At 43.6% G+C, this 11,585-nt stretch overlaps 1 protein-coding gene and 1 long non-coding RNA gene across 3 annotated transcripts in view; one reads left to right on the top strand and one right to left on the bottom strand.

Annotated features, from left to right (window-relative positions):
• The first annotated feature begins 551 nt into the window (after positions 1-551).
• Positions 552-5,741, top strand: LOC308192722. Its single transcript, XR_013949043.1, has 2 exons — positions 552-1,308; positions 2,085-5,741. It is a non-coding gene; the product is annotated as an uncharacterized lncRNA (long non-coding RNA).
• BACH2 (BTB domain and CNC homolog 2) overlaps positions 4,490-11,585 on the bottom strand; it is a 192,702-nt gene continuing 185,606 nt past the window's right edge. For both annotated transcript variants that reach the window (XM_080586610.1, XM_080586609.1), the window contains one exon: positions 4,490-11,403. In XM_080586610.1, the coding sequence (XP_080442736.1) occupies positions 10,921-11,403 (483 nt within the window). In that variant the 3' untranslated portion in view covers positions 4,490-10,920. The remainder of the gene's footprint in view (positions 11,404-11,585) is intronic.

The following is an 11,585-nucleotide window of genomic DNA, read 5'->3' as shown; positions in this document are numbered from 1 at the left end:
TCATGAGGATATTAAAAACAGCAACTTTGCAAGATCAGCCCCCCGACTGGTGCATGATACATTTAAAGTCTAATAAAAAGCATGGGCTGATGCAGACAAAGGTCAGTATATAACCAGCAGAGACAGAATCCTTAGATTTTATCGAATCTATAGACAAGGGCAGGAATTACAGAGCATTAAGGCTTTTTGTTGTTGGAGCACTGCACTAAGAGTTATTGCCTGCCCAGCATCACCTTTTCTTTGGCCTACATATGACAGTTTTCTAACAAATCCTAAGGTCTGCTCTGAAATCCATGAGTTTTAATTTGGTTGGCTGAGATTGGGCATAATTACCTTAAACTACTAACTCTTGCCACAAGGGCACAGCCTTCCTGAAGACTTGGATCATATTCATCATGTGCTCCCCAAGCTAAATCTGCATTGAGGGAACTACTGTAACAAGAGTAACAGTCCTCTTGCTAGAGCACCCAAGGATATCCCAAGAAGATGGGGACGCGTGACATATCTACTGGTCCTGTTGTATTCGTGAGCTAAAGTGAGCTCCTGGAATCACAAAACTGCAAGTCATGGAAGGATTTATAATATTCTTAGCAATATTTTAGCTGAACCTAGCTCTTGGGAAGCCAAAGTTACTAGGTGAAGATTTTTTTTTTTCAGAAAGAATGAAGTGTTTTGGGGACTCAACTGCAGATTCTTGTTTTGAAAGAAGTGCTGAGCTTACCTCTTGCTTTCATTCCCTTCTCTTCAGCCCACCCTTTCCTCCGGAGAGTCCTGTGCTTTCGGTGTCATTTCTTCCCGTCTCTGTCCTTGGCTCCAAAGAAATCAATGCAACTTTAAAAGTAGGGCCCCCTCCTCATGGTGAACGAGGCGGATAAAGCTGACAATTAAGCAAGCGGCTGATAAAGCTGATACTCTCAGCTCACAGAAACAGATTCAGATAGGGCTGCTGATTTTATACATTTGCAGAAACGTCTCTGGGGCTGAAATCTTGTTTCTGCTGAAGTTGGGGAATTTTACTGTTCACTGGGTCTGGTTTCCTTCACTATGTTGCTTTTTCATCCCTCTGTGCTGTTCAGTTCTTTTGCTGCTTCTCAATTCTCCGTTCAGCTTTGAGCCTTTTACCCAGTGGGAAAACTGTCAGTAGCAGGAAGGCTATGAAAGAGAGAGCTGCTATTCAGCCCGAATGCCTGCCGTCTTCTCCAGAACAAGGCATGTTTACTCAGCCTTTCAACAACACTGGAGGAATAAATACCCACCCATTTAACCAGCTGCCCACCCGCTCTCGCTCCTGGGGCTGGGAAGAGTTTGGTAAGAGTCAATGTGCATCGAAATAACAAATCTGATAGCCACAGGTGGGTTATTCTGACAGCTGAGCTCCACCAGAAGATCTACAGGTGGGTCAAGGGAGTGGTAAAGCCCTGCGTCGTCACACTGGGATGCCTGAGATGCCTTGCAGGTGTTCGCCTGCTAGCACCTGATGCTGGCTTTGTAGAGCTTTCCTACTCAAATGTCTCTTAAAAAATACTCCACGATAGTTCTACATGTTTCATTTTGCCCTGGTGCATTCAGGAAAAATTCATGAAGATGCCTGCCAATAATCCTGCAAAACCTACTAAATCACCTAAAGGTACCTGTTCACCAAGTGCACAAACACAGATAATAGGAAAATGACAAAACTTGGGGATCAGCAGTGGTGGGCAAATAAGGAACCCCTCCGAGGATGTGTGCAGCAACAAACGGGCTGGGTTTCTGAAAGTGGAGCTTGCCTGGGTCCATCTTTGCATGGTTTTAAGGCAATTGAAAGATGTACAAGACCCTTAACATGTAAAGCAAGGGCTATAGGATGGGGCCACTGGTTTCAAGCAAATTACTTCAAGGATTAATTTATTTGGTTTAAAAGCAAGGTGTTCTCCCTCCCCTCAGCCTCCCCTTAGCACTGAACAAAGCCGAGGTAAGTGTGTTGTCAGCTTCCCACCTTCTCAGCTGCGCATGTGGTGGAGCCTGGGTTAATCGCTAGGATAACATTTCTTTTTCCTCTCGAAGCCAGTTCAGCTTCATGCTTTCTTTCTCTTGTTATCTTTCAGAGCATGCTCCTAGAACTATCGTCTATCATGAAAAAGTAATGACGTTCTGAGGACACGAGATAAACTGAGGGACTGAGCACAAACCACCTTCAGCAGAAAGATAAAAAGCCGATTATCTGCTGGTGTCTCCCTCTCCCTCCTCCCCTTATCATGCTAAATTCGTAATACCATTTAAGAAAGCAAACACTTGTTTTATTCCCCAGTTTTATGCCACTTCCAACAGCACCGCACGCTGACTGCCGGTGTTGATGAGCACCTTGCACCACAGCTCACGATTTTTCTCACGTAGACTGAGCTGAAGCTGGTCACTGCAGAAATAGCCCGGTGTCTTTGGGAGGGTGTTCCGGGATGTACAACTTGTTGTGCACGCGGGCAGTGTTCACATCAGCAACCAGCCTGATACACAGACCGTAGAGGTAGCGGAAGGCCCAAGACACCTACAGGGAAGGTTTAGTTTGATTTTTAAGCAACCTGGAAGGCTACGCGGCCTTTATCTCCCCAGGCTTCAGCAGCCAATGAATAAAAGATGGATCACACGCACAAGGAGTCTGAAGGGGCAGAGAATTTAACAGACAGAGAAAATCCCAGCTGAAGAATATTCTGCTGCTCGTCTGCCCGTGCTAATGTAATCCTCAAGCTCTGCTAGAGACTTTCAGTGATCATGTAGCCTCTTTGTACTTCTGGCTTCAAAACTGAAACAAAGTAAAGCCGGGCAATTTATTTTCAGGGCAAAACATCTGTGCTTTTCTTCAGTTTGCTCTTCAAGAAGAACTGCAAGGCATCAGCTCAGGATCATGAAAAATCTTACTGTCTCATCAGTTCATACAGATTAATTGCAGGACAAGCAACACCCAAAAAAATCTCACTTTGAGTTTGCTGAGATAGATGCGCTCTGGAAGGTTGGATTTCTGGGTTGTAAGCAGCCCAAGACAGCAGCCCTTCCAGTTGTGTATCCTGCAAGCAGAGCACTCTGGCTAGCCACAAGCCGGTTTCTGGCTGCTTGCTCCTGGCCGCTTTTATTTGTCAGGTTTCTCGGAGCTTGCATTTCCCTCAACGTGCTAGTCACTTCGGCAGCAGGAACAAGCTTATTTGCTCTGCCAGCTTCCTTACTCATAAAAGTTCTCTTTGACTTGACAACTCTTAGAGAAGGGGAACAGTAGGAGAAAAGAGATAATGAAAAAAAAAGGACCGAAGCGTAAGGATTGCTTGAGATTGCAGTGTTTTTGTTCCAGCGTGCATGACTTGCATTTAAGTCACTACAGCCTCGCTGACACTTTGCCTCTGCATTTGTTTCGTGTGTTAAAGCAACAAAAAGGGAAACGCCTAAGATGGTAGCCCTTAAGTGTCAGCAACAACTGGTCAAGGATGGAGAAGTCCTTCTGCTACAGTACATGCTCTACTGCCGGGCCATGAGGAGATGCAGTGGGTTCTGCATCGTGACAGATTTCAGCGGGTAGGAAGTTTCCTTCGTGTGTGCTCAACAGGGAGATCTGGGAAACTCTGGAAGGTGGTATTTCTGCTCTTCCTCCGTGAGAATTTTCAGGCTGAAAAACCAGGGGCAGCATCGACTGCTGCCGGCGGCGGAGGACGCAGTTGACATCCCTGAGGGTGGTGGCTGAGGGCACACGCCCGTGTGCCCGTGTTCCCCACCGGGTGGCCGGATGCCCGGCTCCCTCAGGCAGCCTGCCCACCTCCCAGCCCCACAGGGCATCCCGCTGGCCACGCCGCCCCCTTCCCAGGCCTCCTCCTGCCAAGTGCTCGCTCAGGTTGTGTCCAGCCCCGTGCGAGAGGCACAGAGGAGATGTCCCCGGCCAGGTGGTACTGGCACCCAAGGCGGTTACCGTTTCTTCTCTCCTGTCTTTTTTTTTTTTTTTTTGCAGTTTGAGTGAGGCTAATGGTCAATGGCACAAGTTCCTGCTTCAGAAAGGAACATTTGGGTTACACACAAAAAAATTTCAGCTTTTTTTTTTTTGGTTGTTGTTGTTTCTACAGAAACATCTTCCAATGTCTCCCGGGTTTTCTGTAAAAGGGAAATAAACCCCAACCTCTCTCCTTGCCTCCCTACATCTCGGTACACTGATGCTTTACAAGACCAAAACAAAGACTTAGCAGAATTGCCTAAAGTCAAGCACTGGGGGAATGGGTACAGATACAGCGTATTTGATCTTCCAAACCAACTTATTTCATCTCTGCAATGAAATACCCTTGGCTGTTCCTGCAGCAGATCAAAGATAACTGGATCCCCGGATCAAAGACGACTAATGAATTAGGAATGGGACCACGTGAGCAGAGGTCTCGTCATCAGGCCAGAGATTCACCAGGCAGCACCGACCCTCCCTCCTGAGCCCCAGCTACAGCCCCGCGCTAACCAAGGACTGCAACATCAAGTTCGGAGTCAAGATAAGTCGATTTACAATACATAATGATATGTCTTTATTTCATCAACAGAAATGGTGTCTAGACAAAATTCAGTTAACACTAGCAATTCAAATGAATGAAGAGAGTCGGGTGGTTTTTTTTTTTTCATTTTTGTTTTTTGCACAATACTGTATTTACAATGAGTAAATGACATTTTAAATTCATTAGTTCATAGCAATGCTTTCTTCCAAAAAGGTAAAAATTCTTAGTAACAGAGAGTAAGCATCAACAGCCACCTCATTTATTTATACAATAAAAATCACAAGAAACCACAGTCACCTAGAAAAAAAATAAAGACAAGCTTAAGAACTAGTACAATAAAATGATGCATTGAATTAAGTTACATTAATCGCATAGAATTTGTGTAAAAAGTATGTAGAAAAAACACCTGATGTAACCTGTTACAGTCATTGACCAGTTATGAGAGGTACAGAGGGTTATACAGGTAGATATGTGTGAAAACTGTCCATACTGTTTGACCTGGGGAGGAAGAGAAGAGGGGTTGCACCCCCTTGCATACACTGATAAAACCCTGTTTTGAATATGGCCTCTGAAGTTTGTAAGGCATATATAAGAGGTGCACTTGTAACCAACTGGTTCTGGAACAAACTCTTAGGGCATCCCCACCCTTGAAATCAAAGGCGATGCTTGAAATCAATAGTAAACAAACACGCATCAAATATCACCAAAGTGTTTAGTATAATTCCTGCCAGCCTGCGGGATCCAGATAGCTTCAGTCAGAGCACAAGTAGTAGTGGGAACAGTATCTATAGCATGCACATTTCTCTCAGGTATACCGCAAACGCGAGGGAGCACCGTCCTGTGCAGTCGCGCCCCGGAGGTTGCGTTGCCTCCGGCTACGGGGCCGAGCCCTGACAGCGACCCCAGTCCCAGGGGCCATTCGGGTCCGTAGCCTGGGACCACCTCTGCTTCTAAGCAATCAGTGAGATCAAACGCTGCCAGCTGCCATTTCTGTTTTGGGATGCTAGTTTCTTTCCACGTGCCCTGAATGAGACGAAAGGGACAAGGGCGGCACCGCGCGTGTCGTTTCGCCTCCGTAAAGGGCTCTTCCCACAGCAAGTAAAATTCGTACGAGAACAGGAGTCATCTAACTGGGTTTTCAGCAGTCGTTTGTCTGGGGTAATTCCCTTACAAAAAGGTATTTTTAGGATTCCTTCCTGCCAAAAAGTGGTTTTATTTGCAAAAATGGCAACATTGTATGTGTAATACCTTAAAATGCATATCAGTATTTGACTTTGATATAAATAACACCTATCCTGGTGGAGTGTAGGAAAATACTATACACTTAGTCCTTGCAAGTAATGCCATTAAAATTTTGAGAGTAAGGAGAATAATTATTCTACAGACCACCAACAATAGATCTTTTAAATATACACACAGTATTTGAACATATGCATATACACATATATTGGATTCTGCAGCATCAGATCTGATGCCTGAGTCATGAAATACTCCAAGGAGTATTATAAATATACACATAGGTATTATAAACAGGAAAATACACAAACACACACTGACTAGAATTATATATGTATGTATACATACATACACGTATTATAGATATGTATATAAAATTAACTTGGACTGTGTTGGCAGAGACAAAACTGAAATGAAGTAAAAACTCTGTTGAGGAAATTTCTAGCAGGAAAGAGAGCATAAGTTCTTTACGGTAATGGTTTTAGTTTCACCTCACTTCCAACAAAAATAAGCCACCCGATACTTAGCAGATCCCTCCTTATGCAAGGCCATCAGCTCCGCTGCTCACACTGAAGCTAAACCTTCTCTACACAGACCTAAAATATAGACTTTTAAAATGCTGCAAACTTGGGCTACAACGTTCACCCGAAGACACCTCCAAATGCATTTTGGATCAAGAAAAAGGTGAAAGCAGTGTTCCTCGTTGCAACAGTAAAGGACAAAATGCGAGCTTGCATAAACCTGGCAAACGTTCACCTTGTCTCACTGCAAAATTCACTACAGGTCTACTCTGGAAACCCATCCCTCTCCTTTTTAACAACCACAGTAGTGGATTACATGACACAAGTGAGCCTGGCATTACAGTGCTTCATCATGCTTTCTCCTAGTGGATCAGATTTTATTTTATTACAAGATTATAGTGATTCCAGCATGCAGATTTGTTTTTTCCTTAGGCAACCATAAACATACATATTAAAAGATCTAACTATCTACCTAGGCATTTTAACTTCTATTTAAGCGCTCTTTAGAATACAGACTTGATGAAGTGTTGAACTCCAGATTAACAACCACACTATCAGCATTAATCATTTCTCTGGCAGCAGTTAATCCATTTAGCAAAGTTATTTATCTAGTTCCCACTCTCCTTTTTAAAGAGAAGTAGCAGTTAGCATACTAATCACCGTGGCTTGCCTTTGCAGCACATTTTACTTCCTTGGGAAAAAATAATACAAGGATTAGATCCAAAAATATAGTGCATCTTAAAAGCAGCATATACCCTTAGAAAGACATTTAATAAATTACTTGTACAATATATAAAATAATAGTTTTATACTGCAGCATCAAACTCTGACGCCTGAGTCATCATATGTTAGGAAGTTTGTGATATAAATACTGGGATCTCCTGATAACACAGCCAACATTTTGCTTTTGCATTTTGCATGTTTTCTGTTTTGTTTTCTCTCTCTCTGTTTCTATTTTTTTCTTTTTAATTTTTTTTTTTGCACTACCTTTTTGTTCCAGAATCAGCTTGCAATGAGCTTTAATTGTGTTCAAGGCACCCCCAGAGAACGCAGAGAAACAAACACATTATATAGTGTAGTACTCACCTGACAAAGCATAACGAGCCTAAATGAAATGAGGTTTCCTGGCGATACAAGGATAGCAATGGCAAAGGAAGAGGAGGACTAGGAACAGCCTGGACAAAGCTTTGAGGACTCGCATGCCCACAAGCGCTGCAGCACCCAGCAGGGAGACGGGGGCTCGTCACACCTTTCCCAAGCACTGCCTGGCAGGACAGATGCTGCACGTGAACTCTTTGACAAATGCAAAGAGATTCTCACTTAAGATCATGGTGACCATTGGCCAAACTCTTCACACTAATAAATACTGCAGTCACCTTTTATTTTATTTTATATTTTTGTTCTTTTCTTTCTAACGGTGTCCTTGTGGTCAGCTGTTTTGACCTCATGACGAGAGCAGCTGGGTATGCTAACTGACGTCCAGGTCTGAAACTAATTCTCCCAATGCCTTCCTTTAAAGTTAGCCCGGTAACAGTTTTGAGAGCCACGTGGTTCAGAATAGCAAAAAAAAAAAAAAAACTCAAAACGAAATAGAAACAAAAAACAACCACCACCACCACCAAAAAAAAAACCCCACTGAAAAACCATGATACGTGTAAATATAGGAAGCAATGACACAAAATCAGCCACTTCTAATGGGGAAGAATGAAATCAAACATCCAGAAAAGCTCACGGGGGAGGGAAAGAGAGCGAGAGGAGAGAAAAGTTTGAGGAAGAGACACTTATTTGAGCAGTGGTTTTAAATACCAGTTCCCAAGGTAGAGGAAATCAAGAGACCCAGCACCAGTATGAAGCCAGGTCAAACCTAAGAGCTGCAGCGCAATGGGTTGTGTGGGTGGGTTTTTTAAACCGTTGGAATGAGGTCAAGAGTACCAGTTGCACATGAGTTGTTAGTAGAGTAAATCTTCATGTCAGGAAGCAAGTTAAAACTTGGTTTTACGCTCATAAAACATTCTACCTATTGATATATATAGGAGGTCACTTAAAAATTAAAAAAAAAAAGGCAACAGAAAAACATCTTTAAAATACTGTGTCAGTTGACCCTTCCCTCCCTCCGCCCCAGCCCCCCCAAGTAGCTATGAGTCTATAATGTGATTCACATTTAGTTTTAAATTCTAGCTTTCACCATGGTCTCATAGAAACAAAACTTCTCTGCGAAGCACAGAACTGCTTTGCAACGTCAATGAATCCAAAGGAAAATCCAATCCCCCCGCAAGAGCTTCTCACTCAGTTACCTGCAAAAGGTGGCCGGGAGGGGGTTCAAATAGTTTTAGCTTCAGCTCTTGTAAAAAGAAAGGACGACTCCTCCCCCTTTTTCAACCGTGTGAACTAGGAGTTTATGGCATTCGTATACTTTTGAACATCTAAAGGTAAGGATTTTGTACAGTAATGATTAATACTTAAACATAAATATTCTCCTACATTATATACTAGGTTTTCTTTGTACATGCGGGGAAAAAAAGTATTTTCAACAAACATGGCACATGCTATATGCATTTCCTCCTCGGTAGCTCGGCTACAATAGTGTGGGTGCAGAGGGTAAAAGCAAGACTTTGTGGCAAGCGCGCGACGGTCCATGAGCACAGTCTGAAGATGGAAGAAGGGGAGAGAGGGAGCTGATTCCTCCTCCAAGGTAAAGATGCTGATTTACTGCGTGCCTCAAAAAAAGCACCAGCGCACACCTCGAGTGTAAACGTTAGTGCAGAAGACCACATTATCGCCCAGTGCTTCTGAGAAGCCGCTATCCCCCCACACTCTTTTTGTCTTTTTTTTTGAACAGGTGTGAACAGCTGGTCAATTTTTTCAGCAAGAACAAACAATATCAGCCAGTAAAGCACATGACAGTCGTCGCCCAGGATAAAGCCACGCAACCTGGCACACGTAGGGCAAAGAACCACAAAAGAAAAACTCAGTACACTTAGAGTAATAATAATTATTAAAAAAGCATTAGGAGGACGCTCTTCTGTCTACACTGTACATACAGCTGTTATGCTCGGAAAGCTGCTGTCTCACACAGTCATAACATGAGTCAACATCGCTTCAGATACAAATCCAATACAGTTACAACTAAGCCAATTCACTGAGTAGTCTCCTTTGAGACCGGGCTCTTTTAGCTGCGGTTTGTGCTGAGGGCAATGCTGCAGGACGAGAGGATCCTGGAACACAAGAACTGGAAGGGTAAGCGACCCGAGTGGGTGTCGACAGACGTGTGATTTGCTCTTAGAGGATACAGTGCTAACTTGACTTCTGTAGGGAAACCAAAGTCAACGGTTAGGGGTCTGATCCTGCAACTCTTCCTACCCAGGCAGGATCTCTGCCTTCGCCAGACCCACCTCTGCAGCTCGGGTCTGGCGAAGGAAACAGGTAATGTCTGAGGAAAGCTGAGGTGAGGCTACAGGGACTACTCGGAGCAGCAGTTGCTTCCATGAGTAAAGGATGCAGACCGGGGCTGGAAAAGAAGCCCCCCGAAGTGTATTGATGTGATCTCCGTTTACTTTACTTCGTGGAACGTATGATGAACAGATCCAGTTGTCAAATACGTTTTTCTCTAAAGAGTGAAATATACTTTACCCTATAAGAATCCAAAAGCATCATTAACAGCACTTAAGCTTGGTTTGTGAAACAGAAAGAAGTCTGAATATAAAAATAATTCAAGCAGATTCTCTTTACAAATTGTATAGTGAATTCAGTATTTGGCAAGACCGTTTTTTTACTACATAATGAGCTCCTGAGTGTTTGTCTATTAGCTAAAACTTTTCTATTTTCTTTAAGCCATAAAGCAAAGAAAATCATATACTCAAGTTATACTGAAGTCACGACTTCATTTATGAAAAGAGGTTTGACCAGAAACTCAGTGCAAGTGGCAAAGTTGACCATTACTGTACAGTATCTGCAAGAAAATAAAATAAATCCACATTGCTCAAGTGGCACGAAATGGCTGTGCCAAAAAAAATTGTCTATAATAAAATCTCAAATAAGCTTCCAACATTAAAATTTTATAAATAAGTACAAATTGAATGATATTGCTGAACTGAGAACCGAGAAAAAAAATAATCGTGTAACAAGTTACCAAACTAGTTCTAGCATCGAAGACAAAAAGGAATGTTGGAACTTGTTTATACAATGTAAATGAAAGCTTCCAGTTTGTAGGATGAGAAAAATTGAGGCATGCAGGGACTTTTGCATATGGATATATATATTTTATATATATTATATATAATATGTACAGTTTAGCTATAAAACTTTGATGTGTAAAGAAGCTGTCTTCAATGAAAAATTGAACATTCAGAGGAAATTCCTGAGTTAGGGTTTTGTGACATGGGCCACTGAGAAAAAAGCTGCGGTTGGGTCCTCAGAGGTGTTATGTCCATCCCTGTTAAGATTGAAATCAACATACAAAAACAGACAGTGTTGCCACTGTTTAGTTCCCTGCCTGAGCAAGGGATAGCACCATTGTGAAGATAACTCCTGCTTGTAGAGAGGAGGGAATACTTAAAAACAGTATTGCTGCTAAGACCACTGTAGTGTGCACCAAATACGTTCTTCTAGACAACGAATGAACACTGCCACTGGCTGACTGAAGAACACCTGACCAGGTGTAACGTTAAGGTTACAAGTCACTAGGTGTAATCTTTCCTAGGCTGTTCATCTGTTGTACATTTATCAGTCATTTCCTGACAGAAGTCTACCGTGACCGTTTGGCTACTCTGCTCTCGCGGAAGCTCTCTCTCGGGGTAAGTACCTGGCTCAGCTCCATCCAAACCCCCGCCGCCGGCCGAGCAATTCTCCGAGACGTTGTTGGGCAGCCAGGGCGCTCCCAGTTGCACCGAGCCTTGCTCCGAGCAGCACTGCATGCTCTCCCCGACGCACTGGGACGGCACCAGGCTCTGCTCCACGCCGGCTGGGGAGGGGCTGATGGTGGTGGCTGTCTGCAGATCCATGGGCCTGAGAACGGGGCAGTATCGGTGGAGGGCTTGGATCTGTTCTGGGCTCTGCATGTCTCTACACACTTCTTGGGAAAGACACGAGAAGTTGTCTAGCAATTCTCCCATGCTTGCTTTCAGCTGGTTCCTTTCTGAGAGCAATTTCTCTTTCTCACACACCTGGAAAAGAAAGAAGGCACCTTAGTTGGGCGACAGGCCATCCACTGGCAGCGCAGTCCAGGCACGCATCCAGCAGCACCCAAGGAGAACTCTAACAGGTCACGGTTAATTTTACGCGGTTGAGGAAAAGCCACAAAGCCATCAGATATTGACCACCGTGAGGCCTGCGTGGACTGCAATTT

This window comes from Anser brachyrhynchus (assembly GCF_964034855.1).
Source record: "Anser brachyrhynchus genome assembly, chromosome: 3".
Classification (NCBI taxonomy): Eukaryota; Metazoa; Chordata; class Aves; order Anseriformes; family Anatidae; genus Anser; species Anser brachyrhynchus.
The sequence above is the reverse complement of the archived record's forward strand: the minus strand, read 5'-3'. Positions and strand labels throughout refer to the sequence as shown.